This window comes from Nyctibius grandis, chromosome 17 (genome assembly GCF_013368605.1).
Source record: "Nyctibius grandis isolate bNycGra1 chromosome 17, bNycGra1.pri, whole genome shotgun sequence".
NCBI lineage: Eukaryota > Metazoa > Chordata > Aves > Nyctibiiformes > Nyctibiidae > Nyctibius > Nyctibius grandis.
The window spans coordinates 4,385,107-4,412,053 of record NC_090674.1 but is presented as its reverse complement, the minus strand read 5'-3'; the positions used below and the strand labels follow the sequence as shown (position 1 = coordinate 4,412,053).

Below are 26,947 nucleotides of genomic sequence, written 5' to 3'. Positions count from 1 at the left end.
CCACTATGTTTTAAATCGAAAGAGAAAAAACTGAAGATGGCAGAGATATTTCACTTTGAAAGGTAACTACTACACAGATGAAGTTGCTACTTTTCATAAGGGCTTTTACTCCATATATCAATGTGTTTTAAGAGAGACTTGGGTCAATAATACCATGCTTTAGAATTCCCTAAATACATATTTACACAATAGACCTTAAAATATATTAGTCTATCATGTCAGCTTCTGTACACTTCTATCAGGGGTGTTTTATATCCTTAACATACGATACAATAAAACTTTATTTTATATAGCATTTTTCATACAAATTGTATCCTAGAATGCATTGTGGGGTTAAATAAGACTTTCACAAGGTTAAAATTAAAAAAAGCTGAAGGGCACAGGAAAATCAAGGGCTTTGCATAGGAAATATTTATTTAACTGAACAACGAGAATCTGAATGGAGAGGCCACTGAGCTCAGTCTGTAAGTCTGATTGGAGCTGCAGATCAGGATCCCTGGAAATGGTGAGGTTATGTGAGGAAAGACTGGTTCTGTGTGAATAAAGAAGGTGGGAAGGTCACGCCTTTATGAACAGCTGGAGGAAGTGTGAAGTGGCTCCTGGAACAAAGTTGAGAACAGGGACTATATGGAGTCACTTCTTTGTAGTGAGAATAGTAGGCAAAATGAGGGGAAAGTGTCTTGAAGGGAGAGCAAGCATCTGAAAGCACGCCTCTGTAGCTGAACTGGTGGGTGAGATTGATGGGAATAGGGTAGCAGCGTACACCGAAGGTTTTTCAGCTGCTGCTTCTGCTCATCCAGCATGTGTGGGGAGTGGCAGGGGTCCTGGCTCCGTCGAGGCTGTCCCTGGAACTAAGCAGGCACAACACGATGACACGAAGACAGCTCAGCTTGGATTTTTCCTGGCTTTTATCAATTTTTTTTTTTGGTCACCCTATTAATGTAAATTAAGTAAGGCTTTTTTGTATGTGATAATTATAGATAAATGTATTTAAAGTGGATCTGGATTTTTTAGTCCTCAGGAAAAAGAGGAAGAGTAATTTTTCCCCCCGTCCCTGTCATGTGTTCATTTTAATGAGCAATTTTAAAAAATTGGAAATAAAAGAGGAAAATGAATAGGTGTTGAACCAGCCTGTGATATGTAAATGCCAACTAGTAATTACCTAAAACCTCAATTTTCTTTCTGTTTCATCTTGCAAAACATTTCATTTCCACTGAGTGAAAACACGTAATTTGGGCTGCGCCGGCGGTGAAGGCGGCTGCGGCGCGGGGCTGCCGCCGGCCTCGGCTAGGGGGAGCGCGGGCTCCGCGGCCGCGGGCCCCTCCGCGCCCGGCCCCGCCGCCCCCGGCCCCTCCGCGCCCCGGCCGCCGCTCCGCAGGCGCGCAGCAGCCCGGCCCCTGCCCCAGCGCGCTGCCGCGTTTGCCTTCACGAACCTTGTGCTTGCGAGTGTCAGTGAAAACGGGGCGATAAAGACGCGGCTGGAATTTGTTTTCTTACCTTTCGTCTGTTGCGTTGATGCTTTTGAGTTAGATTCATTCACAGAACTCTCAGTTGTCTGAGTTTGCGGCCACTTGGGGTTGTTCCTTTGTAGCTTTTATTACCGTTTTTTGGTTACTATTGTGTATTCTTTTAGTTCTGGGTTCTTACTCTCAGATACGGTTTGAAGCTTGTTTCTTCCTTGCCTTTGTTCTTTTCTGGTTCTGACTCCTGTGAATCTTGCTTTAAATTGTATTTTTTTTTTTTCTTTGCTCAGTTTTACATGAGGGTTTTTATTGCTGTAATTGCATTTTTAAACTGTTTTGGATAAGTCTTTGAGATCTGCCAAACTTCATATGTTTCTAGGTTCTCTCGCAACAGAAATAATTCCTGGGGTTCTATATGGTTTCATAAAAATTTCAATGAAATCATAGGAGCTTTAAAGTGTTTCCTCTCTCTTGATGGACCTGCAGATAATTTCTTTAGAAATAACAAGCAGTTACTGCGAAATACGAATTTCACAGCAGTGCTGGGGCCTGGAACACTGAATTGGGAAAAGGTTTGTCCTGGGAGAAGGAAGCTTGTGTTGGAGAACGTTGTGTTTGTAGTGTCCCAGGACCCCGACTCAGAGGGCTCTGCCTGGAGGCTGAAGGAACAGTGCCTCTTTAGTGAGATATATGGCTTCATAATTAGCCCCTTGCATTTTTTCATGAGTGCAGCATCAGCGTTCTATGATGTGTTTCCCTGATTAACAGCTGCTTTGCAACTATTTCCGTGTGCCACCGATAACCATATTTGTCAAGTTAGTCCTGGCAGAGCACTGATTTCTTACTAAAATGCAGCATTTCTGTTTGAAGGGGTTTTCTTGTTCATTGCAGTGCCAGGCTTTTAAGTCAGCCCTTGTTAAAACGTAACTTGGCTTTAGCCTGATGCTTGTTAACAGGATTCTGGGTATCTCCTTTAGAGTAGGAGTGCAGAAACCTTTCACAGACAATTTAATCTTCTGAGCCTTGCAAACATGCAGCCGTATGCTGAGGGGGTGTTGCTGTAGGCTAATATATTGATCAGTTCCATTTGCCCTATGGCTGTGGCCTTCTGCTCTGGCTGAAATAGGTTGAGTGTTTGTTGATACTGCCATATTATTATTTTTTAATACACTGGAAAAAAATTAATTCCAACTTCTTTTACATACGTCATGTATATTGCCAGTGTTGATTGCTTCCGCACATGTAATGTAAACTGTCTGTGCATAGTTCATGGCCTGGTGCCGCCTCTGCGTAATGAAAAGAAGTGTTGCATTTAAACAGATACAGATCCACTCAGAAAGATGAAACACCATCCCTTGCAACGTATAATTCAGGCCCAACCTTTACATCACAGGTCATCTCAAAGTCTCGGTCTATCAACAAATGCTGTTTAGTAATAACCCACAGAGGGTTCCCAGTATTAGGAAATCTATTAGAGCTCTTACGGGCTGCGCTCCTGGTGGCTTTTGATTCTGTTTTCCACGTGCAACTCTGTTACTGAATCCTGTGGAACTTTTATTGATGAAGGTGATTTAGGTGATTTTCATTTATGTTTTTGTTAATTGATTGGTTGGTGGTTTTTTTTTTTGTTTGTTTTTTTTTGAGATGGTAGAAAGTGGGCATTTGCCGCAGTATTTTAAATGTCATGGTTTATTTTTCTAATGCTAGTAACTGATAAAGTAGCTTAGATTGCTTCATTGGAAACCCTGCAGCTTTGAGCATAATAAGAAATAAGGCTGGTTTTACCTTCCCCGTTAACACAAAAGGGAGGGAAATTAGGAGTGAGGGACCTTGGCTATAGTGTCAAAGCGCTGCGCTTCGGCCCAGAATTTCGCCAGCCTGCTGCACTCCCACAACATCTGCAATAAAGTTCCTGTCTCCGTTTTATATCTTTGACATTGAAGCAGAATATTTGGCCTGAATTTATGTAATTTGGCCAGACACAAATACAATCCGTGAATAGTTACATTCATCTTCTAATTAGAACATCAAGCGGTAGGACCAGACCCGCTGCAGGATTCCACCCACCACCACCCAGTGTCAGAAATACATCTTTGTGTATCAGATCACTGCAGGAGAAGTGGTGGTGGGATAGCAAGTTTATGGAATTGACTTGCTTTTAAAAGCCAAATATGCAGTCTTTCAGTAAGAGAAATATGTACCTGATCCACTAGATAACACTAGTTTGCTGCCCAGCGTGTGCTGGCGATCTAAGAATCAGGGCAGTGATACAATGCACATTATTCGGCAGTGGCCTAATACTATAAAAATTTGGAGAAGTGTTACAAATGATACAGAAATAGTATGGAACAGTGTTACCAGCTGAGTCAGAGAGCTATTTGCTGCATGATTTTTTTGGCCATACACAGGACTGCAAAGTCTTCTCATCTTCCTCCTCCTCCTTTTTCTGTTGTTTAAATTATGGACTGTAGTTGCCCTTGTTTGTGCAAAGAAAACGATCCATAGAAGGTGGGACAGTTCTTGTGTATGTTGTTGAAAATACTGGCATTTTGACACGGCCAAAATTGCTTCCTAAGTTGCTCATGTATACAAGATGAATTATAAAAATGAAGAAGTTTCAGCTCAGCCCACAGGAGGAATGTTCAGAGGTAAATGCAAACAGATATGAGAAACATGGGATTACTGGGAGGAGGAATACATGTCCAGGATGCTTTTTGATGAAGTTTGTTGTTGCTTGTAATTTTATTTTGTTTTAAGATTAAAAACTTTGTGAATAATGGAGGAAGTGATGCAGGGAAGAGATAAAATAGAAGTTTATTTTGGAGTGAAATTTACTACTGCAATGTTTACATTTTTACAAGACAAAAATAAGTTTTATGAAAGAATCAATAAAATGTTCACATGGTTGTGATTGAAATAGCACAATGAAAGATACTGCTGATTTCTTACAGGTTTTTTAATGCTTAAAAACTGATAATTAAATAAGAGAGCTTGCAGAATTTCAGGTCTGCAGGCCTTGTGTGTCTGTGTCTCCAGCTCACTAGATATGGGAAGGAGTGTTGAGGAGTTTCTGAAGAAACAAACAAGTAATTATTGTTAGAAGGAAAGTGGTTTTGATATGTTCACATATCTGTTGGTCCGCTCATTTGGGCATCTTTCTTATTCAGCATATTATCTTAAGGGTATTAGTTTGAGCGCTTTATATTTCTGCATCTGGTATAGTAATATGGGCACAGTTTAAATCTGTGATTTGCCTGTCACCTGCGTTTCAGCTGGAGACAGATCAAGTGCACATAAATGAAACCGAAGTGTACTTTATGTGGGGTATTTTGCTATAGTATTTTATGGTTCAAAATTACTCAATGTAAACTTATGGAAAAAAAATGAAGGAAAATAAGAAAAGGAAAAGAATTAAAAATGCCCCATTCATTTTATCCTCCCAACTTTGAAGTGTGCTGGGACTTTGTCAAATTCCCGTTAAAATAAATATGTCAATTTCATCTCTCTCCCAAATTCATTTATCATGCTTTTTTAAAAGGTGTTTTCTGCTTTACCTGATGTTTAAATTGGATTCGCTCGTTTATGCTGTTCTTTGCTGTATCCCCCATGTTTTTCTTAAATGAATTAGTAATGACAGCGTACTCCATCATACCCTCTCTACAGCCACTTTAAGGGAAGCCTGGTGATCTAAACCTTTTAACCTATTAAAGATGATTTTCCCCAATTGAATCAGACCCACCACAGGTGTAATAACTAATCATTTAAACTACACCTGCTATTATGTATTTTTAAGCCATTATGCGTGTTGGATAGATGATAATTCATGTTTATTGCATTGTCCAATGGATCCGTTTTGCCTACACTAGCCTGATTAATGTATTTAAAGAAATAAGAGATGCAATTTAAAAGAAAAAAAACATTGATGGAATGCACTGAGGAGTACATTGAAAGTGCCATTAAACCCATCAGAACTTTGCTCTCTGACCAGAAATGCATATTCGAAGGGTTTGATTCAAACATAAAGTGAAACTTAGTGATTTCAATAGTGATGCTATTTTTTTCCTTCTTTTTCTGCTGCGAAAAGTTTTGAAAACCTTTTTGGAACTGAATTCCAGAAACTGTTATTTTAAGATAAACTCTTCAAGACCTGCCTAACATAGGTCTAGCATGTACCACCATTTTAGGAGAAGGTTTATGCCACTGTTTGGGGAGAAAAACCTCTTCCATACATATGCATGGTTATTTTTAGCTCTTAGAGGAAGGAAGTGAGCTCTTCCACTAGTTCACATGGACATGTCCATCTCCCAAGTGCTGTTAGCTTTAGGTACATTGTTCCCCCTGATGCCACAATCAGAACAAGTGTCTTTTTATAAAAATAAAGTGAATCAGCTGTTTTTCACTACTGCAGCAACACATAATTATGTGTGTAATAGTACAGGAGAGTATGTGGAAAGTTGACCTACCATATGAAGAAAAAAATCAAATACCTTTCATTGGCATTAGCTGGAAATGTAAAAAACTAATGCCATGGTTGTTGATGCCATTCAGTATTATCCCATACTTTACCCTTTGTTTGAATAAGTGGTTTCTTTTAAGTGCTATGTCACCTTAAAGAAGAATGTAGAAGTTAGTCTTTAGACAAAAGTAATCTGTGATTTCTGCCGGTGTGGAACATAAATTTTACCACTCACCTACCCATTTATGTAATGAAAAGTGATGTTTTTGATATTTTTGTTATGTGATCCAAAACATGTGAAGTTGCTGCTTTTCCAGTCATTTGAAGCTGAGGTTTATTTATTGCTTTCAGTAAATTAGAGTGATGGCAGAAAAGGCCTTAATCTCTCAGAATTTGCGGGGAGCTTTAATCAGATAGAAAGGAAGCATTCTTACTAGTAAGCCTACTGTTACAGATCACATGCATTGTCTCAAGGTTGCCCTCAACTATAGGAGCCAACTTAGGTAAGAAGACCACAATATAAATGACAAGAAACCCCTAAGAATCTTAATGGAGTTTTTTGTACATGTTGAACTGCTCCAAGAGTAATTCAACAAGAAGCTTCTAGGCTGAAATACCGTAATTGTGCTGTCTGATTAGAGTTGAGCCACGAACTCTGATGCTTGTTGAACCATTTCTGAAAGTTGGATCGGTGTCAGCTCCAGACCGTCTCCATGTGTTGGATGTGATGCCTTACTTTGCAGTACAGAATGCACAATGTAAAATAGGAATTTGACCATTCCTAACTTGGATCTTTTCTCTCTTCTATTTCTCCAATCCTACCCTCATCAGATTGTGACAGCAGTGAAGTTTTTACAGAATCCACGAGTCCGCCAAAGTCCTCTTGCAACCAGAAGAGCATTTCTGAAGAAGAAAGGTATGGACTCTTAAGATTGTGGTCTCAGTGATAATTAAGGAGCTTGAGTTAGCGTGAAGGCAAAATGTATTGCTGTGGAAATTAAACGTTAAGGACAAAGCAACTAGTCTGTCTCAAAAAAAGGTTTGAAGTTTGTAAGAAATAACAGTCTCTTTTCTTCCAAACTGACTAGAGCAATATTGACACCAGATGTGGAATTGTAGAATACAGAAGACACATTGGAAGTTTTTGGGTTAACTATTATCAGATCTTTTCTGAAATGAGGACAGCTTAGAGTTGCGGACTAGTTGGTCAGTTCTAACCTGAGTGACATTGGCTTTAGAATGACCAGCTTCTGGGTGAAAAGGTCGAATATTTCCGAAGAGAGCCAGAGAGAGGAATGAAGGGCGAAGGACTTGGTGAAAGTAAACAAGTTCAGGTTAAGGTCAAGCTTGGGGTCAACCTGACTTTCAGGCTGAAATGGTAAACTACTGACTGAGTTTAGCCCTTTTCTATAGCAGGGATAGAACAGATCCTGACAAATCCTATATCGTCTTAGACAGATGGAACATACTTTGGCCATTGCCTACTGAGGATTTATTTTACTTTCTGACTCATAGCGGAACTATCTTTTGTTCTTTTTTTTCTTTTTAATGTTTTTAGTCCACAACTTACAGTGCATTTCAGGTGAAATTCACTCCATATTATGCTACCCTCCTGGGACCATATTGCTTAGATCCTCACCGCAATATGTAAATAATAGGACAGTCTTACCTTGGAGTTAATTACACACACTATGGAGCACTTTAAGCAGTTGGAATAACACTGAAAATACAAACTCCAAACTTCAGAGGGGAGTGACCCACTTATACATTGAAGTCATAAGTACTTCAGGGTACATCAAATTCTGTAGCTAAAGATCTTGAGTTTTGAAAAGTAGGGAAGCCTATGAAATATATATTATTCTGTTTGGGGTTATGAATTGTTTATTGAGATGCCTGAGACCTGATGTCATGAGATGGAGAGTTCCAAGTATATGCACCACTTTGCTCATGTTGGATAGCAAAGTACCTAGAAGGGAATGGCAGTCTTGTCTTTTAGCAATGATGTCATGACAAGTAGCTCATGGGTACATCATTTGGAGCATGATCCTCTCACTGCTTGTCCTAGTGCCAGTTAGAGAACATTCCAATCACACAGGTATGTTGCTTGCCCTGCCCTGCCATCAGGATGGCATTACAATTTGGAGCCTGTTGGCTACTGTGCTCCATGAGTTTTTCCTTGAAATATGTGGACCTATGGGGAGTAATTAATCATAAAAGCTTGGGGATTTCAACTCTATCATCGAAGCAATGAAGCAAGGGAAAGCTGAGCCTAAAAGCTGTGCTGATTACCCGGGGTAACCTGATACAAAATCTATTGTTGCCGAGAGATCCTTAGCCCCCGGTATATCGTGCAATATTATAACTGCCTGATCTTCTTCTGTGCTGACAATGACCAGTTATTCCTCATTTTCTCTCTCAACACAGCTGGGTTAGAATTTCATTTGCAGAAGGTATTTAGAGCAATTTAGAGACAAATGTCTCTGGTGTTTGCTCTGCACTTCCCCACCGCAGGCTTCGCTGAACAGTTTTTAGTATCAGGAGCTCCATCTAATCTGTTTAATTTTAATAAATCCCTGGCTGGGAGAAGAGGAAGGGTGGGGAGATGGAGGCATAGAGAAACTGTGGCCTGACTAATACTTCTTATGAATTACTTGCCTAATAATTACTAAAGAGCAGAAATGGTTTGGTAGAACTGTTTGTTCGTTCCTGTTTGTTAATTAGCTCTCCTTCCCTTTGTGCTAATTGTTTGTTTGAAAACCTAACAGTAGGAGATAGGAAGGAGCAGGGTCCAGTAGTGTTAGTACCCAGCAGTCACTGGAAATAGGTCCATATGGAATCTGACCAGGCTTGGAGCATTAGCTGTGGCTGAGCTTTCAGGTCCTGCAAGCCCAACTTTGCCTAAGAAATTTCGCTTCTGAGACTCGCAGAGGTGGTTCTGCCTTGAATTATATTTTTTTCTTCTTTTTTATAAGCGTCTCCTTCCTAAAAAAGGCCAATCAAATGTTATTTCCTTTTAGTATTAATTAGTATTCAATATAGGAACTGGGATTTGTTTAATGCACTTCAGTGCAGTGAAAAACTAAAAGTTTGTTCAGGATCATCAGCAGGACTGGGTTTGGTTTCTTGTGAAACAGCAATTGCAGAGTCTGCAAGTAGGCTTTCCTGGTTAGTTGCAGGTCAGGGGTTTCCTGAACTGCTCTCTCTGGGACATGGGATGATAGTGTTGATGACAGGTGGGAGAGTGAGGGTGTCCTGGATTTGTAAAAGGTCTTTCAAGAGTTGGATGAGATTCCTCTGTTGTCTTAAGCACTTTTAAACTCCCAAATACAGAGGCATTAATGAGAAACATGAAGTTATTAGAATCATTTATCATTTTCTTTGAAGCTTACACTGGCATTTTGTGTAATTTATGACATTTCCTCCTTTTTATCATGAACTTCTTCAGATGAAGGGAAAAACAGCTGTTTCCCCTCAGAGTATCTGAAAGAAAAGAAAGGAAAAAAAAGACGCTGTTTGTTTTTTGTCCAACTCGCTGATTCTGCTGATGACATGCCACAGAATCAGCGGCGCCTTGGGAGTAATTAGACAGCATGTGGGGTTTAAACCCTTGTGGAAATGTGTCTGTCATCTAACTGTTGTGCCTCAGATGTCCTGTACTGCTCAGTTACCCATCGAGTAACTCATGTGGCTTGTTAATTTTGTGTGTTCTGAATCTGTAACTTCTGGCATGATAGAGAAAGGGGGTGGAAGTGCACTATACATGTGGAGCTCTGTTTTTCAGGGTGCTAGCCTTTTGGGGCAGGGAAGGGAAAAAGTGCTAGGTTACAGACTTATTGTGTAATCCTGGATGAAAAACTTTTCTTAGTTGCTTGTTCTCTTCATCTGTAAAACGAGTACAGTAATGCCTTCCCAGAGTGGGATTGTGGGAACAGACAAAAGCATATGAGGAGCTCAGAAATTATAGTGGTGGGAGAACAGAAGTGCATTAAGGCAAGTAAATGTATAATTGTTGCGTTATCTTGGGAAAATGTCCACCCAGAAGGCTGGACAGTCTTCAGAAGATGTGCTACTACCTGGATTGGTCTTTTGTATATATATGTAACACAATGGGCTACATGCTTCCAAAAGCAGTTGTACACTTGCTTGGTGAAATGAGTTGGAGGTTCTTGGAAGCATTGCCCTTTTACATGTTGTATCTACTCATCTGTTTCATTACTTTGGCTGGCAGGAAGTGAGTTACTACACAAAGTTTTCCTGTAGGTCTTGCACAGTTTTTTGCAGTGCATCAGAGTTCCAGAAGATTTTGCCAGTGTCAGGATACCAGGCTGTGGTGATTTCTGAAAGGATGAATAAATTATTTAACTGTACATGCCCCTTCCCAGTTAGAGCTCAAAGACACTTGATTCCCTGGAAACAAATGCTGTCAGCCCCAGAATCTCCAGTAGAAAACTGTCTTAATTTTCTTAATTTTTCTGTAGGCTGCATTTGAAGTTGAACCCCTGTGTTTCCTTCTTTACCAAAGAAACCCAAGTGGATCACCTTGAGGACCTGAGAGAAGGGGGCACAGCCCACTGCTGGAGGGCTTTAAAGGAAGTAAATTCTTCAGCAGATTTCAATTTAACCCCCTTTTATTACTTTTCTTTTTTATAATTTAAGTCCATTTCATGAGGCAGTTTGCATGTCCTTGAATGGAATCTCGTTACCATGAAAGCTTTTTTAGCATTGATTTCATAACAGTCTTAATTTAATAGCGCCGTCATTACAGAGAGGCCCTGAGAGTGAGGCCCTAGCTTTCCAGGTCACTGACCTTTTAATTACAAACCTTGTTCTGGTGGCCAGGTTATCGACTGGACAGCTCCCAACTCCTGCCCCCAGCACGAAGATGAAAATAACTGCTTTTCCTCCCCCACTTCCAGAAAAGGGAGGAAAAGAAAAGTAACCTCTTGTGTTTCCAAAATTAATTTTCTCCTTCAGCTTTATATGTAATTAATTCTTTAACATGTCTCAGTGAAGCTCGAACAGTTTTTACAAAGCTTTTCCTTGAGAAGAAAATACAATGCAAGCCAACAGAGTCCAGTGACAACTCATACAAAAATTATAGTTAGTAGCCTGTGCTGTCAAAATACCTGTTTGGGCCAAACTGCCATGGCCCTCCAAACCCTATGCTTTTCTAGAAATTACCATGTTTGATACAAACATGTGTGATTAGGTTGTAAGTGTAGACTATCCAAGGAGTGCTAGATGACTTGTCCTTCTCTTCAAACATGCTGACAGAATGTGGATTTAAGAGATGGTGAAGAAAAGGAGTGAAGACTTGTCTTCGCTGCACAGCTGATTGTGTGAGTGAGAGGTTGTCCTGTTTTGTACTTGCAGATCGTGTAACTTGTTCTCTAGCTGTTTAGTAAACGTTTTGTGCAGACCTCATCACTTGCACTTGCAAAGCTGCAAGTGAGACCTGGAATTCACGTACTGGTAACAAAAACTTATTGCAAGAACCTACTTGGTGTATTAAGCATTTAGAACAAATTACTTTAACACACAATGAGAGAAAGTTCACTAGCATAGGTAGAACCAGGGAGGGTGTGCTTTCTGGTTATTAAAGAAGTTTGGAATGAGTGTTCAAGTAGCATAAAGTAAATCTAACAGCTTGTGTAGACTTACAGAGATGACTGTACAGGTTAAACGGAAGTCAGTGCATTCTACATTTTCATAATGCTTTTTGTTTGAGGATCTTAGAGCGCGTTGTACCCATTAACCATTGAAACTTCGCAGCTATTTGCATGGAGCATGTTTGATGGTGTGTATAGGGTTATCTAGATGTCACAGTGCTTTCCACTAAAAAGCATCCACCTCTGAGGTAGAGGACAGCAGCTGCGTAACATCACTAGGTGGTTTTTAGGAGAGGAAATGGAGAACACTTTAAGTGATCTTGCAGAGGGAGCTTTAGGGATAAAGAATGTAATTACTTGGTAAAAAATTTGCTAAGATTCTTGAAAAGCACTGTGGGATATTTAATTACTAAAGATGCTTAGGCCTCTGTTTATGACTTTGAAAGACAGCTGATGTGCCTTATAATACTTTGCTTAGGTTAAAGAAAAATATGTCTTACACCTGTTCATGCTACCAGTTTGTTCTTTAGGTGCCTCCCATCCAAGCTCTGGGTCAATACAACCCTGCATAAGTGGGGAAATCTGGTTGTCTCCCAAGGAACTTATTAGTGACCTGAACAATGAAGAGTGAGAGAACAAATGCCTTCATGGCTAACAAAGTCACAGCAGCTCCTATCTGAGTCAGCATTATCGGCAGTCACATCTGGTTTTGGCACTCTGCTATGTTTTCCCAGTGCTGATAACGTTCGACAAGCAGGGAAGATTTTCACTGCTGGAGTCTCATAATCCACATGAATAGATGTGCTCATGATCCAGAAATTCGATCCACAGTTCTGTATTTTGTATTAGTTGCCTTCTTTTTTCTTCCTGAAAATGATTGAGAATCTCTATTCATCTGCTGTGAAGGAGATGTCTCCCTGTCCTGCCAGTCTTCTGTCTGCATAGCTGTCACTTGCTGTTCAGTACCAGACTATTCATCATGCTGACTCTTTTCCCTCATCAATTTTACCACTGTTTGTGTTATCTGAACTTGTCATGAACTTTACAGATTTTCTTGGCTCCTTTGGCAAGAAGAGACCTGCAGCAACAGTGGTAACAAAATGTGATAAACTGATCAACCTTAGGACATCCTGGGGAATCAGATACGGCTGTTCTTTGGAGTTGTCAGGGTTTTGGGAATAAAATCTTTATAGTTGATAGAAAGCCTTCACTATCATTTCTCAAGATTTGGAAGGAAGGTTGGAAAAAGTAATCTATTTAGTCCTTATCCACATGGAGAAATCAGTTCATATCTCATCTTTGACTCTTGTCCCAGTCACTAGTGATTCAAGAGAGGGCAGAAAACCACCTGACATTAGTTTAGGCATAACTAGCTGTGTGATGCAGTGTACAAAGGAAGGCAATCCTTTCTGTCTGCTGCCTTTTAATGTTTATAATAGCCAGAGGGTTAAGGAAAGTGTCTGTGTGTTTGATAGAAACTACAGTTACTTACAAGTGAGTTTGTTATTTTAGAATAACATTGTACTCAGTGTACATTTGTTTTATAACAATTGGGTTTTATAGCTCAATGGTATCTAGAAACTAGGTTGAACCATACATTTCTGTCTCACTGGAAATTCTGAGATTTGGAAATTTGTTTTTATATTAAATAGGGATTAATATTTAAAATTGCAGAGTTTTTTTTAAAAAAAGAAATATTACAGACCTGTCAGATCACTCTGTATTGGTTAGACTGGAATCTTTAATACTGTAACTGATAATAAAAGAGATTGATAGAATCATATATGTACCATAATGTTCCGGTGAAAATATTTGGAAAAATGGTTTTTGAATTGTTATGAAATAATTTCTTTTTTCTCCAGAACATTTTGGGGTTTTTTGAAGAAATACTTTCTGTATTAAGGTCCAGAAGTTTGTTGGTGAGCTCTACTTGGAACTAAAGAGTCCTTTCATAGAAGTGCTTTTCACTAGTAGGAAAATACATCATCGTTGTTACTGAATAGCTCCAACAAGCTTGTCATCTTGCAGTGTTTTGTACTTGCACGTTTGGCTTGAATACTCTAGACTCCTGGCTCTGAACTCAGTTCGTATGTTGCTGAACATGAAGGAAAGAGTCCTACTGTTTAAAGGGAGCAGAAAAAAAAAAGTAATTGAAAACTTAGGGCCTACTGATCTTCACAGTGTATTGGTTTAAGCAAGATTATTTTAAAGGGCTTTGATACAAGCTCTGCTATTTAATATTAAAAACATGAAAATCTCAATGACTTTCTCTGTGTGAAGTATTGCGAAGGTGCATCACAAGAGGCACCCTTTGATGTTTAATGATGTTGTGAAGAAGGCATTGAGGGAGCGACTCTCAAATTTCCCATCCTCTAAATGCCTGTATATGTGTTCTATAACAGAGGATACAAGTCACATTAGTGGTAATATCCTTCCTCTCTCACTTCAGGCTCAACCTACAGTGATCTTGAACCATTTAGATCTATACTCAACAGAACAAGAGAGGTGATTCTTTTAGAGTATATTGGGTGAAGAGTCTGCTACATCTCCTGTTTCTATTGGGTCACAGAAATCCCTCACGATTTCAGTGAAGAGTCCAGAATCACCTTTGACATGTTTTTGTACCTTGAAAATTATTGATAATTGGAACAGACCGGTTTGGTGCCCAGGAAGTTGTATATGCTACAAAATATTGGTTGTGAGCTTAATTTTAACAAATAATTGGAATGTCATGGGTTTAATGATGTCTCTCCACTTGGCTATCTGACAATAACTATGTAATGTAAAAGAGCCGTTAAAAATGGCTTTGCAAAATTAACTCCTCTTGCTCACTGAGTGTCTTTTGAGTCATATCTGCCTTGTTTACTGTCAAAATAATATTTTCATTCCTGGTAGCATTGAAAAACCAATATGATTACAGCGCAGTGAGTTGAAGTCTGTTCTAGAAGACAATGCTAAAATAGTCAGTTATATTCTGAGTCTTGAAATTGTTAGCCTTAGCGATGGGCAGAAAAGACCCAGACCCTAAGTCTGACTTGTAAATTTAATAATTTATTTATCATGTTTTCAAGTGAAAGTAAATGCAGAGTGCCAAAAGAAAGTCACTTCTGTAGTTACAATGTAAGAGCAGGCGTTGGAGATCTGAGATACGACTGCTTGCTTGGCTTTGGGCAAGTTACTTGTTCTCAGCTTGCCCATCTGTAAAATGGGGTTAATTACCACTTTTGCATTATTGATTTAGCAAGATTTATGTTAGCTCTGTTTATAAACTGCTTTGATATGCTTGTTTCGGAGTTCTTGGTGCTGCAGCATGTGATTTTTGAAGTTGCTTGCTGCAGTAAAAGCCACACTTGCAGGGAGGTTGAGAAGTTACTTCCGTCAGCTGCGTATGGGAGGGGAGAGCTGCAAACTTTAGAATGTCAGAATGTCAAGGCTCAGGCAGATTGCGTGCAATCCTAATCCAGCCCTGCAGCTTTGACCTTTGAAGCAAGCTTCGCCTTGAGACAGTTGAAGAAATCTATGTACGTTTGTATAAAAATATTTTTGTGATAGCAGGAATTTGCTCTTCATGGTCATCCAGCCCAGGGTTTCCCCACGGTCTTCCTGGAGCAAGTAAAGGAATTCAGTTCCTGATCTGCTCTGTGAATGAACCTGGTATTCTGAGTCTAAAGAGACGGCCTTCTCTCTTGGGGCTAAAACAAGGAGTGTAATTAGGATAATCTGTGTTGCTCTTCTGCTGAAACCCATCTCAGAAGTAATGATACTTTCCTGCTAGGAGAGATAAAATAAGTTCCTGTATGAGATAAGTCTCTAGGTTCTCTTAGACAACATTTCTACCCTGTTTAAAACTACGTCTTGGGTGCCCGTGAACATGAAATCCTACTATTTGCTCTTCTGCTACACACTGTTCCCTCTTAATTTTAATCTGGAGTGCAATTATTCTTTCCTTGGCTAAAAGGGGAATTTAGTCTTTGGTTCATTCTTTCTTATTTTTTCTGATGGAACCTATGCCAGGGGAGACTCCACTCCCCTAGGAGGAGAGCAGAGAATTCATTCTCGATGAAATCTGAGGCTCTCTGAAGTAAAAGCTGTTGACTTTGTCATACTGTGCAAATGTGCATTGCTTTTAGCAAGACAATAAAGGGTAAATGGGGTGATCTCTGCTCCTGTGGAGAGGTCGGGTGGTTACATTACACAATCTTCTAGAGCATCTTGCAGCAAATACATGGGTTATATTAAAAGTTGCAATCATATCATTTTTTAAAAGTAAATTGCTGACCTTATGCAGTGGAATCAGCTTTATTGAATTTCGCCAAAAATGCGTTTATAATCCCCCCCGCCCCCGCATACACATGATATTCATGTCCTTGCTGCCCATGTGGAAATGTCCCTTTTTATGGTGATAAAATTAAATTTGTCTTTGTCTCTGCCTTGCCTCACCTTTTAAGATTCCATCCTTAAGAGATACCAGTGGATATCCATACCAGAGAATGAAGATGGGCAATATCCCTGCATGGATGGTTGGCTGACTGTGAGCCAACTGCCACAGAACAAATAAATAAGCTTTTCACATTTAGAGGACAAATAAAGCTGAGGACAGGTGTAATATGGGTATTTTTCTAGGAGTGTTGTGGCCTTAGCATAGGTTAAGAATTTATTTTGACTTGGAAGTACTTATCCTTTGCTTCTGGATTTTTCTAATTGCCACACAATAAGAAATGTAAAATCCACAAGTAGTTATTGTGCTACTCATGTAATACTGTGTTACGTGTCCTCCTTCAATAATAACGAACCATAAAACCCTCTAGCCTTTGGCCACCTACAGCCCCCTTCCTGAATTCACTTGAGAAAAAAAAAAAGTGTTTTGCAGCATGCTCAAGAATTTCACAAACCTATATCCCATATTTCTGTACCACTTTGCATATTCAAAGTACTCTACATATATTAACTGACTAAGCTTGTGACACCTTTTGTGGAATGGCAAGATTATAAGATTAATTTAATGTTCTACTGATTACTTTTCCTCTTCTTGATTAGACCTTTACATTCTCCAAACAGTTTGCAAACTCCAAATTTCAGTGGGAAACAGAGGAAAGACCATCCCCATTTTAGATGGGGAAACTGAGTCAGATATATTAAGAACAGTTAGGTCTGAGATAATTCTGACTCCCAGTCATATATATAAAAATATAACGATACTGTGGCACACTGGCAGTGTGCTGTACTGGTGTTTATAGCATTTTAAGTAAAATTACTCAAAGCATTTTCATGTTTATCCTCTCCAGGCCCCAGCTGCTTTGGGGAGGGGTGGAGGAGGTTAAGCTAGTTTTATTCAATAAAATCAACACACAGCATCTAAGTAAATGAAGGGGCAGATTGGCCCCTGCAGTGTTAGCATTTATCCCTTCTTACAGCATCTCCCCCAACCTGCCTTCCTTTTCATGTGGCATTTAAAAGGCTAGTTGCTCAGAGGTACAGGGAAGAATATCAGAATATTACTGCTCCTGCTCTTCAAGTAACCAGAGGAATGCAGCTGTTAAACTCGGAAATATAAAATACATGTTTAAAAGATGACTTTATGTCATGTGTATGTGTTTAAAAAAGAGAGCGAGAGAGGATTCAAGGGAACCAAAAAATAGCAGCTTCCATTACTGTAATTAAATGGCAGCATTTAACCTATCAGGCCGTTGCGTGTATGTGAGAGACGAGCAGGGAGCTGCATTTGAAATGATCACTGTCTTCCTTGGGGGATAGAGTAGTTAAATAATTTGTTTGTGAGGTGTGAGTTCAGTGTCGGGTAAAGCAAGTGCTTGCGCGTGTGTGTGTATCTTAGAAGCTAGGGATGGCTGTGTGTTTACTGAGAATACCCTGGAGGTTGGTATTTACTAGCACGTGCACTGTCAATAGGAACACAAGCTGCTCTTGCCCATTTGTTAGGTTATCTGCAGAGTCAGGGCCTCGCCTGGTCCCAGATACTGCAGCATAAAAGGAGAGCTTTTTTCACGCTAGGCCACCTGAGACAGACAGGAGTAGCAGTAAGAGAAAACCAGGGAGGAAAAGAATCCGAGTCCTTTTGGTGAACTTCATCTACTGCGGTGACTGTAAAGGGTAAGTTGTTCTGTCTGGTCGTTGGACTTGGCACTCGGGCTGTCATCCCTGGGGGACCAAGGATGAAGCTGCTGCTCAGACGTCTGCCCCTTAAACGGCACATCAAACAGTTGCTTCCCCTACAAGAGTGTTCTGTCTGTGCCTGGCATGATTCCTGTGCTTCAAGACTGTATTGTGCAAAATTGAGTGGAGAGAGAGCGATCTGCCAAGTGCGTCCTTGGCCCTTCATCGTTGACCGCGACTCTGTGAAAAGCTCTTTGGGTGCCCCTGTACAGTGGTGTCAATTGGGCTTTTGGCACCGTGGAAAGGAGACACATTCTTATGTAGTGCCCGGAAGGGAATATCTTCCCATTTTTATTCACTCCCTTTTTATTTGTGAGGTGATTCCTTTGTTTAGGGGATATTTCCTAGTCCTGGAACTCCAAGAGCTATCCTCATGCAGTATGAATTGATACTAGTAGCAAGTTTTTCAGCTGCTTCAGCTGCCTCACCTACTGATCTGACTTGTGTTATGTTGCAGGAACATGCCCATAAATGTTTCTTAATCTTCACTCCAGTTTCTGTGTGAATTGTGTGTAGCCACTCCTGTTTTAACTCCTGGGCTGGAACTTTCTTGAGGCACTAGAAGACAACAGACAGTGTTAAAAAAATAGGTATTTTGGTATTTCCAGTTTGAACATTCAACCCCAGTGGCTGGATTTTGAGGGCAACACTTGCCCGAAAGGAGACCAGAGAGATGCTACGTATTTTAGCACCCAGTCAAAGCAAAGCATGAATTTGAGTCCTTGTGTAGTTTGGTGAGAGTTACAAATCTGGAAGTATTTCCAAAGATGAGCTACAAACACAAAAAAAAGGCCAAACTTGTTACTTGAATGAATTATTTGTTGCAAATGCCTTACAGAGCTCAAATGCATATAATGTATGTATAGATTCTCAAAACTGTCAGTCTTTGTACATGATAATTGTCAGTGTCAGTCTCCAACGTTTTACAAAGGATATTGTGTAACGTTAGTCCTGTTTTACAGATGTAGAAACTGAGGCAGATGGAGGATAAATGACCTACACAAGGTCAATAGCAAGGCTGGGAATAGAACCCAAATGTGTAGAGGCTTTTTATTATACTAATAAGGAAACTCTGGAGGTGTGTTTGGCATGGTAATCGGAACCCTGGAGAACTAGCAGCAGTTAGTATGTTCTGTGCATGTCCTGAGGGGGCAATGATGAAACTCCTTTTCTACCTTACCACTCCAGTTCTCCGTGTGTGGTCACCATAGTTTTTCCACCACTTAACCTCGTTATTTTTAGTATTGTTAGCATTAGTCGTCCTTTGGGTGTTTAATCCAGACTCCTTTAATTTTCTTGGGAACTCTGAAGAGCTGTTGAAGGCACATGGGGAGAAAAAAATAACAATAAACAAACTAAAAGGTGAAAAATGATCTTTTAAAACTTTGGCTGTTTTGTTGACTTGTCCCCTAATGTTTTTTGTCTTCGCTCTTCTTTTATCATGAAGGACCCTGCTTGAATGTGTAATCTTGGTTTCTTAAAAGTTCATTTGCTATTGTTTCTTTCTTCTCCACCCAAGATTAACATCCTGTGTGATGACATAGATGGTTATTGTCTAAATAGACGCGATGTAACCAACAAAATTGTGAAGGGTGGGTGGAGAAATATTTATACAGTTGTGTTAAAAATTACAAAGTAGGTTTGCCTTTTAAACAGAAGGTATTTCAACACTGTTATTGGCAGCATCAGCCTTTAATTTTACAGGTGGCTACCTTTGTAGTAGCATTCAGCAAACAATATTTTAATGGTATGTAAAAAAATTTCTCTAAAACAAAAGAAAGAAGAACAAGGGTGATTTATAATCTGTAATGAATACTTGCTGACATGTCTTTTTATAAGTGCGTTAGCGTCTCTGTCTTTCTGGGAGAAGTGCAAACCAGATTTACCTGAAACATTTATACCGTAATAATCAAATATGTAGTATTTAGGTGTATTTTTCTTAATTGAGCTTATCTTCTCAGTGCAATGGTACCTGACTCCTAGGTGTCTAACGCTGATTCCACTTCATAGAAACTGGGTTAGAGGAGTAAAGACGCGCTATAATGTTGTGAGAAAATACCTGTCAGAAAAAGGACTGAGACTCCTGTGTTCATGGCTCCTCACCCAGTGTTAGTTTCTTTACATTTCCATATATTTTTTCCATACCTACTTCCATGTGGTTTTGCGTTTTCTTAGAAACATGCAGCTGTAGCTACAGTTCTCCGTGTTCCGTTCTGTGCGTTCTCCAAACCCTGAAAGTTCATTTAGTGTACACTTTATACGATTTTTCATGTGATAAGGCTGCTCTACTGGGTTTGTTTTGTTCCTTTCTAAAGTTTAAAGTTTTGAAAGTAAAAGAAGAAATAACATTGAGGCAAGTTGCTCTTCACATTGCAGTTAATCTTAGTCTGCAGAGGCTGCTCCCTGATGGGTGTTGTCTAATGTAGAAAATACCCAGATGCTCATGTTAGTGTGTTTGGGGCAATCAGTAATTCCAGAGTAATATAAGGAACGGGGAATGGTGCATCAGGACAGACTTTCTCATTCTTAGATATAAAAATAAGTCATCCTTCAGATATTCTGACAAATCTGGTTAAAGAATTCCTTACAATGGCTTGAAATTGCTGTTCTTTTACACAATTCCTTTCTTTTGAATGCAGAGTTGGGGAGAGAGTCTGGTTCTAGAATTGCAGGCCAGCCTAGTTCAGTAATAACCGATCAACAGTGACTTCTAATCTGGAGTTACTCCACATTAGGGCCAGTCTGCTAGGTCAAATCTAACACAGACTGTCTTCAGGCCCATACCTGTGAAAGGCCTGGTTATTCCTTGCTGCAATAACAAAGGAGGTGGTGGAGTCACAGATGGCTGGTTGACTGCAGATCCTCCAGGCCAGCTCCTTCAGCTGCAGTGCCGGCATTTTTGTGACTTGCTGGGTCAAGTTGTTGGAAACGCAGTTTAAAATTGGAGTTCTGAAGGTAGATCAAAACCAAACCTCCCATAGTGCCAGTGTTTTACCTTACCCGAATTTAAGACAACCTCTGGCTTTCTCCTTAGAAGCTCCTAAAGATATTATCACAGATCAAAGAGTAGCCAAAGGCCAATCATTTTGTTACTATTGCTCAACAAGCTGCTTAACAGAATCTTTTTCTTTCACACAAGTAAATGGATCTGAAACACAAACATTTTTCTGATACTGCTGTTTTTAAAATTTGTGGTAAGTTTTGGTAATGAAGTTTAGTTTCTAGGTTTTTGAAGTGCCGTGTACCAAACTGTTCTACTTCTGGAAATGAACTTGTAGAAGAAATTAGTATCTTTTCGCCTTTATAGAACGTTTTTTGTTGTAGTTCCCAATTTAATAGAAAGGAAATTTCGTAAACCTGGTGTGTACTCTGGGTAAGTTACTTCATTTGTGTGTGCAGTGTTTTTCTTTCCAACCTGTCTTTCCTTCACATAGACTGTTGAACGCTTTGGGTCTGACTGCCTTCTCCTCTGTTTCTGCACAGTACCTGGCACAATACGTGCACAGTGGATGCCTTTTGGGGTCTCTAAGGAGTATTATAATACAAGTAGTAAGGATCAGGAACGATCACCATGAGCCTGTTGAATTATGGTGTCTGCTGCCCCAAGATTTGTTGTAGCTTAATTCAAAAATGAGGTGTCCAAATCCTGTTAAGGCTGTGATAGCACTGCATCTGATAGGACTTCTGCATTTCAGAATCCCGAGTCCGAGTCCTGTTATCCAGCCACTCTGTCCTGCATGTTGTTCCCCGTATTCTCCTCTTAGTGCTTTGGCCCGTGAAATATATAGCTTAGTATTGAGAGCTTTTACTTAAGGTATCCCTTCCTTTTTTTCTATATGGAACAGAGATAACATACTTCATATAAGCAAGGAGCTTACTTTACAGGAGAGGAGGAAGACCTGACCTCTCTTACTACAAGTGAAACTGTATTTTCCCTGCCTTGAAACTACCAGTGAAATACATTTTGCACTGACTTATAATGCTATGATTTATGCTGTGATATGCTTTGTGATATTACAATGTCCTTTTGCCTTTGTGTTTGATTTTTTCCCCCCTAATAAATGTTAGTGGGTATGTTGTCAGTGAACGGGGGCATTTACCCAAAATGCCCATAGGAGAATGAGGCACTCTCCCTGCTGTCTGCTGCCTCAGAGAAGGAATCCTACGCATTTTTTTCCCCTCCCATTAATCCTACTGCAATCCTTTTTCCTATACCTTTCCTCGTTTTGAAATAGTATTAACAAGGGAGATACTTTTAAATAGAAAACAACTGGAATAAAACATAATTCTCTTTCTCTCTCTCATGTGCATACGCATATATGTTACACACAGACATGAATGAGTGACCAGAAGCAACTTTGTCATTTTATATTTTGAACTTCTCATCGACAGAAAACTAAGAAGAAAAGTTGTAGTACTTGTTCCTGTTTTTTCCATTCCAAGACATGCTAAGCAAGTAGCTCGCCCTTTCTTACTCAGAGTGAAAATACTTTGATCCAGTTTTCTGAAGACAATACTCATTTCATAAGAATATTTAATCAGTAGAAAATAGGGAGGATTTAGTTTGTTTGTTTAGTATTTAACCAAGTGAATAAGGCAGATTAGGGGAAGGGGGGGTACTGGAACCATAAACAAGGTGATATATAATATTTTTTTTCGTTCTCCTTTTAAATAAATACCGATCAGCTTTATGTTCAGAGACAATAGGAGCCGTTGGCTTAAATTTGCAGTTTACTGTATTTATGGCTGTAATATCAAGGTGCTGCCGTCGTAATTTCATGCCCCAATGAGAAGAGCAAGGTCGAAGCAAATGCTTCCATCGGCATCTGCTAACACACTAACTCATAAACAAGGCCCGGCTGGATCAGGTGGCACGGAATAATACAGGCTAATGAAATACAGCACAGCTTTCCATTACTGTTAGTTTTTACAGTGTCGTCATTACGTGTAATTTATGTTTAAAAAATTCAATTTTATACAAGGCTCTGGGAAATAGGGGTCTGCAGGTCACCCAACGACTTTTAACGGCTCTGAGAGTCCTTATTGCACTCTACTGTTCCAACAAAATGTTAATAATAAATAAAAAAAAATCCTCTTTTACTTTTTCTCTGGTTTGCATATCTTGCTCTGTCTTTTTAATTACAAGTGGCTAAGGAGAGTTTGGGGCTCTGGATGATGTCAGGAGTCCTCCCCTTTACTGATGCTCCCAGAGGGGGGTTACTATCTGCTTGCTTTTCTTTTGTCTGTCTATCAGTCACCTGGGGTCCTGTAAATGGAGTAAACACAGCTGAGGAGAGGGAGATACTTAACAACCTTTCTCCCAAACCCTCACCCTCTGACATTGCCCTTCTCTCCTCCATTACACTTGATTTTATTATAGACTCCAAAAAGCTTGGCCAGGAAGAGAAACTGCTGCCAGATCTATTTATTTATTTATTTTTATTTGTTATGCCAAAATACTTTTTATTTTAACCTTTTCCTTCCTGCTGGGCTCACTGTAATTCTTAGCATTGCACTGTCAGTGCCGTGCAGCTGAGCACCTTTATAGCTCTGAATGCTGCTCAGTCACCCTGATGGGGTAAAGTATATCCTGTTTCTTAAAGATTGCAATTGCGTAATTAAGTCTCCTACATTAATAAAGCTGTAAGAATTCAAAGCTCTTTCAGTAACTTCAAATTACTTTTATTTCTGCGTTTTTTTGGCCCGACAGTTCAGACCAGTCAGTTTCCCTTTGATGTGTGGGTTCCTTTACACAAAGTTTGAGCTGGAAGTGCAGCAGCAGGATGTTTACGTTCAAATACAGTGTCTTAATGTAAATGACGGGTAAAAATATCAGAGTCTTGTTTCTGAGACCTTAGGTTTTGTTAAAATGCCGGGTTGGGCTCGGCCTCCTGAATGCCCCGTGACCCAAGATGTGTGGAAGAAAATTGATGTGGAGACTATGCCTTTTTGACCTTGTTGAAATGTGTTCAAGTAAGCACCGAGTAGGATCTAGGACAAATATTTGATAAAAGAATCACCCAGCACTGTGTGTAACTGACTGAACAGGTGGAATCATTAATCTGGATCAGATCCCAGAAGGTTTTTATGATGATTCTTTTAAAATGTGGCCATATTCTTTCTGAGCAGAGTTGACTCAGTGGCTTCCAGGAACTCAAATGTAATGTCATTTCAGGGTGTCTACCAGTAGATCTTCCTTTTAGTCATACGATACCATGCACTAACTTCGGGTAATCATAGAGGTTGTTGTAGCTAAACAAGTTGTCCAGTTCTGTTTTGTTTTTTTCTTAATAGAAAGTGTGTGCATGTGTGAGGAAAACAAGAACAGATACCACCCTGCACCCCTCCCCTGCCTTTTGTCCCTGCAAAAGGTTAGGTGTGATGGTTGCTCCAGGGTGGTCTGTCAGAGTGGTAATAAAACTGGCGGTGGAAACCCACAAAAGGAACTTAGTTCTTTCCACCACCCTTCCCTATTACGGCAGAGTTTTTAATTTCTTCCTAACCAGAAGTTTTCTCACTAAAACTAATGTTGCCTTCAGGTTGTGAAAATCTTGCATGAATTACTGGATTGAGCAATGCAAGGAGGAATATAATGAAAAAAAAGATAGGATGGGATGGGAAAAAGGGTTGCCTCTGAAATGTCAGAGCCTACATCAGAGCCTGTATCAGAGAAGGAAAAGAAAAAACTTAGTGGCTCATCTAGTTAAGCTCATGCAAGGGTTTTGCATTGCAATTATTGCTACTGTGTTTCATCCAGAAAATAGAGAAGAATGGATTTATGGTAAAGCAACAGACTGGGACTCACATCTCCTGAGTTTTATTTTCCGACTGTCAGAGGTTCAGTTCTGACCTTGGAGCACTTCTCATATCTGTATGTCTCATTTCTTCCTCATCTCTAAAATATGGATAACAGTTCTCCTCTAAGTACTCCTCTACTTCAGAGCAGTCATAACAGGAACAGTATTTTGATGTACATGACGTCCTTATATTAAATAGTAGTAGATACTATAAAAAGGCCTAAACAGACAGTCAAGGCTTAAAAGTTCTTGGGGAAAGGAACTTTTTATACAATACCCAAGGTGCAGGCACCAAGAAATGTTTGTGACAACCCATTTTATTCTCTGACTTGCTCTGATTCTGTGTTTGACTACAATTTACAGAGGCTGAGTGATCCCTGAAAACTGATTGACAGCAGTGACAATCACAAAAGAGGGTCAGCAAGAACCTTTGAGTGCAAAACAATCATGGGTGCTGGATTATTCAAATTAACACCCTGCAGTCTGAAAAGGAAATTTTAAGGCTTTGTGAAAATTACGACTAATTCTTTGCAATGGCTGTGGTGCTGTAGAGGAATGGAATGGATGGTTGGGGGAAGGGAATAGGTTTGCATTCTGTAGGGCTATGAAGACAGTTTCCTTGCATCCTTCTCCGCAGCTCAGTCCTTGCTCAGTACCCTCTGCGGTTAGATTATTCCTTGCAGATAGCAATCAACTGGAAGGAAGTGTGTGTCTAATTTGCATGAGATTATTTAAAACAAAAAAAAAGGTCTGCATTAGTCAGGGTGATGGTAAACAACGCAAAGAGATGCCTTTTATAATATAGCCGTGGCTCTGCTTTCAAAGCCAAATATAATTCACTTACAATTGGCAGTTTCCTTTATTGTTCCTTTTAACCTTTTGCATTCTGCATGGTCTTGATCTTGCTGAAACTCCAGGAGAACTAAAATGTTTGTTTTCCTAGGTGTTGAGAATGTGGATTTAAAGCAATTCTTCTGTTAAACTGAGGTGATTTTCTTGACATACTTATTTGAGAGTTATATTAGACACAAAGCTCCAATTTTCGCGGCCCTGCTTTTGCATCCAAGGGAAGTGGTATTATTTTTGGGCTACCAGCTTCCTGCTAGATTAGAACAATGAATGGACCACGGATACTTTTTTATATAATGCAGTGATAGAAGGGCTGTGATAAAATAAAGCAGGGCGAGATATCAGAACAGATGACACTTTGATCTGGTTTAGAAATTCCTACTTTTCTATGTAATTAATATATCGAGGTTGAATAATTTGGGGCTTGGAAGACTCATCCTCTGGGCATACATGTGTGTAGGTGGTGAATCTGAAAAAAATTCAGTCCAAAGGGAATTTTGATGAGTTAGTTATAATTGCCTGAGGACAGTCTTAGAATATCTTCTACATTTTTGTTAGTGTGTGTGAGAAATGACAACCATGAAGACAGGTGTATTTTTGAATCCTCAGATGACTAGTTGCAGTGCAGACTTACTCCATATATATGCTTAAGGAATCAGCTCCAGGAGATTATTCCCTTGATGCTTGGAGGCCAAGATGACAGGGTCTTAAAAACATCTTGTTCAGATGAATAAAAAGGAGGTGTTCCAAGGTGATGGCACTCCCAGTCTTTTCCTCTGATAATTAAGAAGGGATGTAGCTGTGATGTTCTTTTGTATAATGCCACTAGTACCATGAACAAGACCACTTCACAAGGCACCAGAATGGTCCAGGGAAGTAATACCTATTTTAATTTGCACTGCTTTGCACAGGATTCAAACCAGGAACTCAAATGTGAAAGGTTTCCCATCATTCTGTCACTTACATCAGCTTTTTCTTCACAATACAGCAGGGTTTTAATGGAAACAGTGATACTTGAGTGTACCTAGTTGGCAAGACCGGAATAATCCTACAAGTGCGTTTTATTTGCAAAAGATTTTAGGATTTTTTCCCAAACAGGATGAGAATCGAAGGAGCAGTATGGTTGGGAAACGGTAAGCATTGTTTCCTACTCCTTTTGTAGAATGAAGTAAGGATCCTCCATAACTTCTGTACATTTCTAAGTGTTAAATATTATCAGATTTGCTGTCTTTGTGTGAAAATAGAACAAAATGCCCTATTCTAGTGGGAGGCACATTTGCTGCCAGCAGCTAATGTTGTCTCCATCTTCATGAAATTCCATAGTTGCTAGTGATCTGCAGTGTTGGCATCTGTTCGTGCTTTCTCCTACCTTGGATAATTAGGAGCTGGTTAAAACAGCTTCTTTCTGATTTGGAGTTTGCTTTTTAACATGGATTAGACACCATAAATATTGCTTTTGGGACTAGAACAGTAGGCTGAGTTGTGTTCATATGCCGTTTATTACTGTCACTGCAAATCTTATTCCATACTGTTATGTGTGGCTTTGGTTCCTTGCTGTTTGAGGCATGCATCAAATACAAGTAAAGGGGTGATTTTGTCACA

At 39.7% G+C, this 26,947-nt stretch overlaps 1 protein-coding gene across 1 annotated transcript in view; it reads left to right on the top strand.

Annotated features, from left to right (window-relative positions):
- Positions 1-26,947, top strand: part of PEX14 (peroxisomal biogenesis factor 14) — a 75,040-nt gene that overhangs the window by 27,999 nt on the left and 20,094 nt on the right. Inside the window, exon 3 of the mRNA XM_068414754.1 lies at positions 6,751-6,835. Coding sequence (XP_068270855.1) covers positions 6,751-6,835 — 85 coding nt within the window. The remainder of the gene's footprint in view (positions 1-6,750; positions 6,836-26,947) is intronic.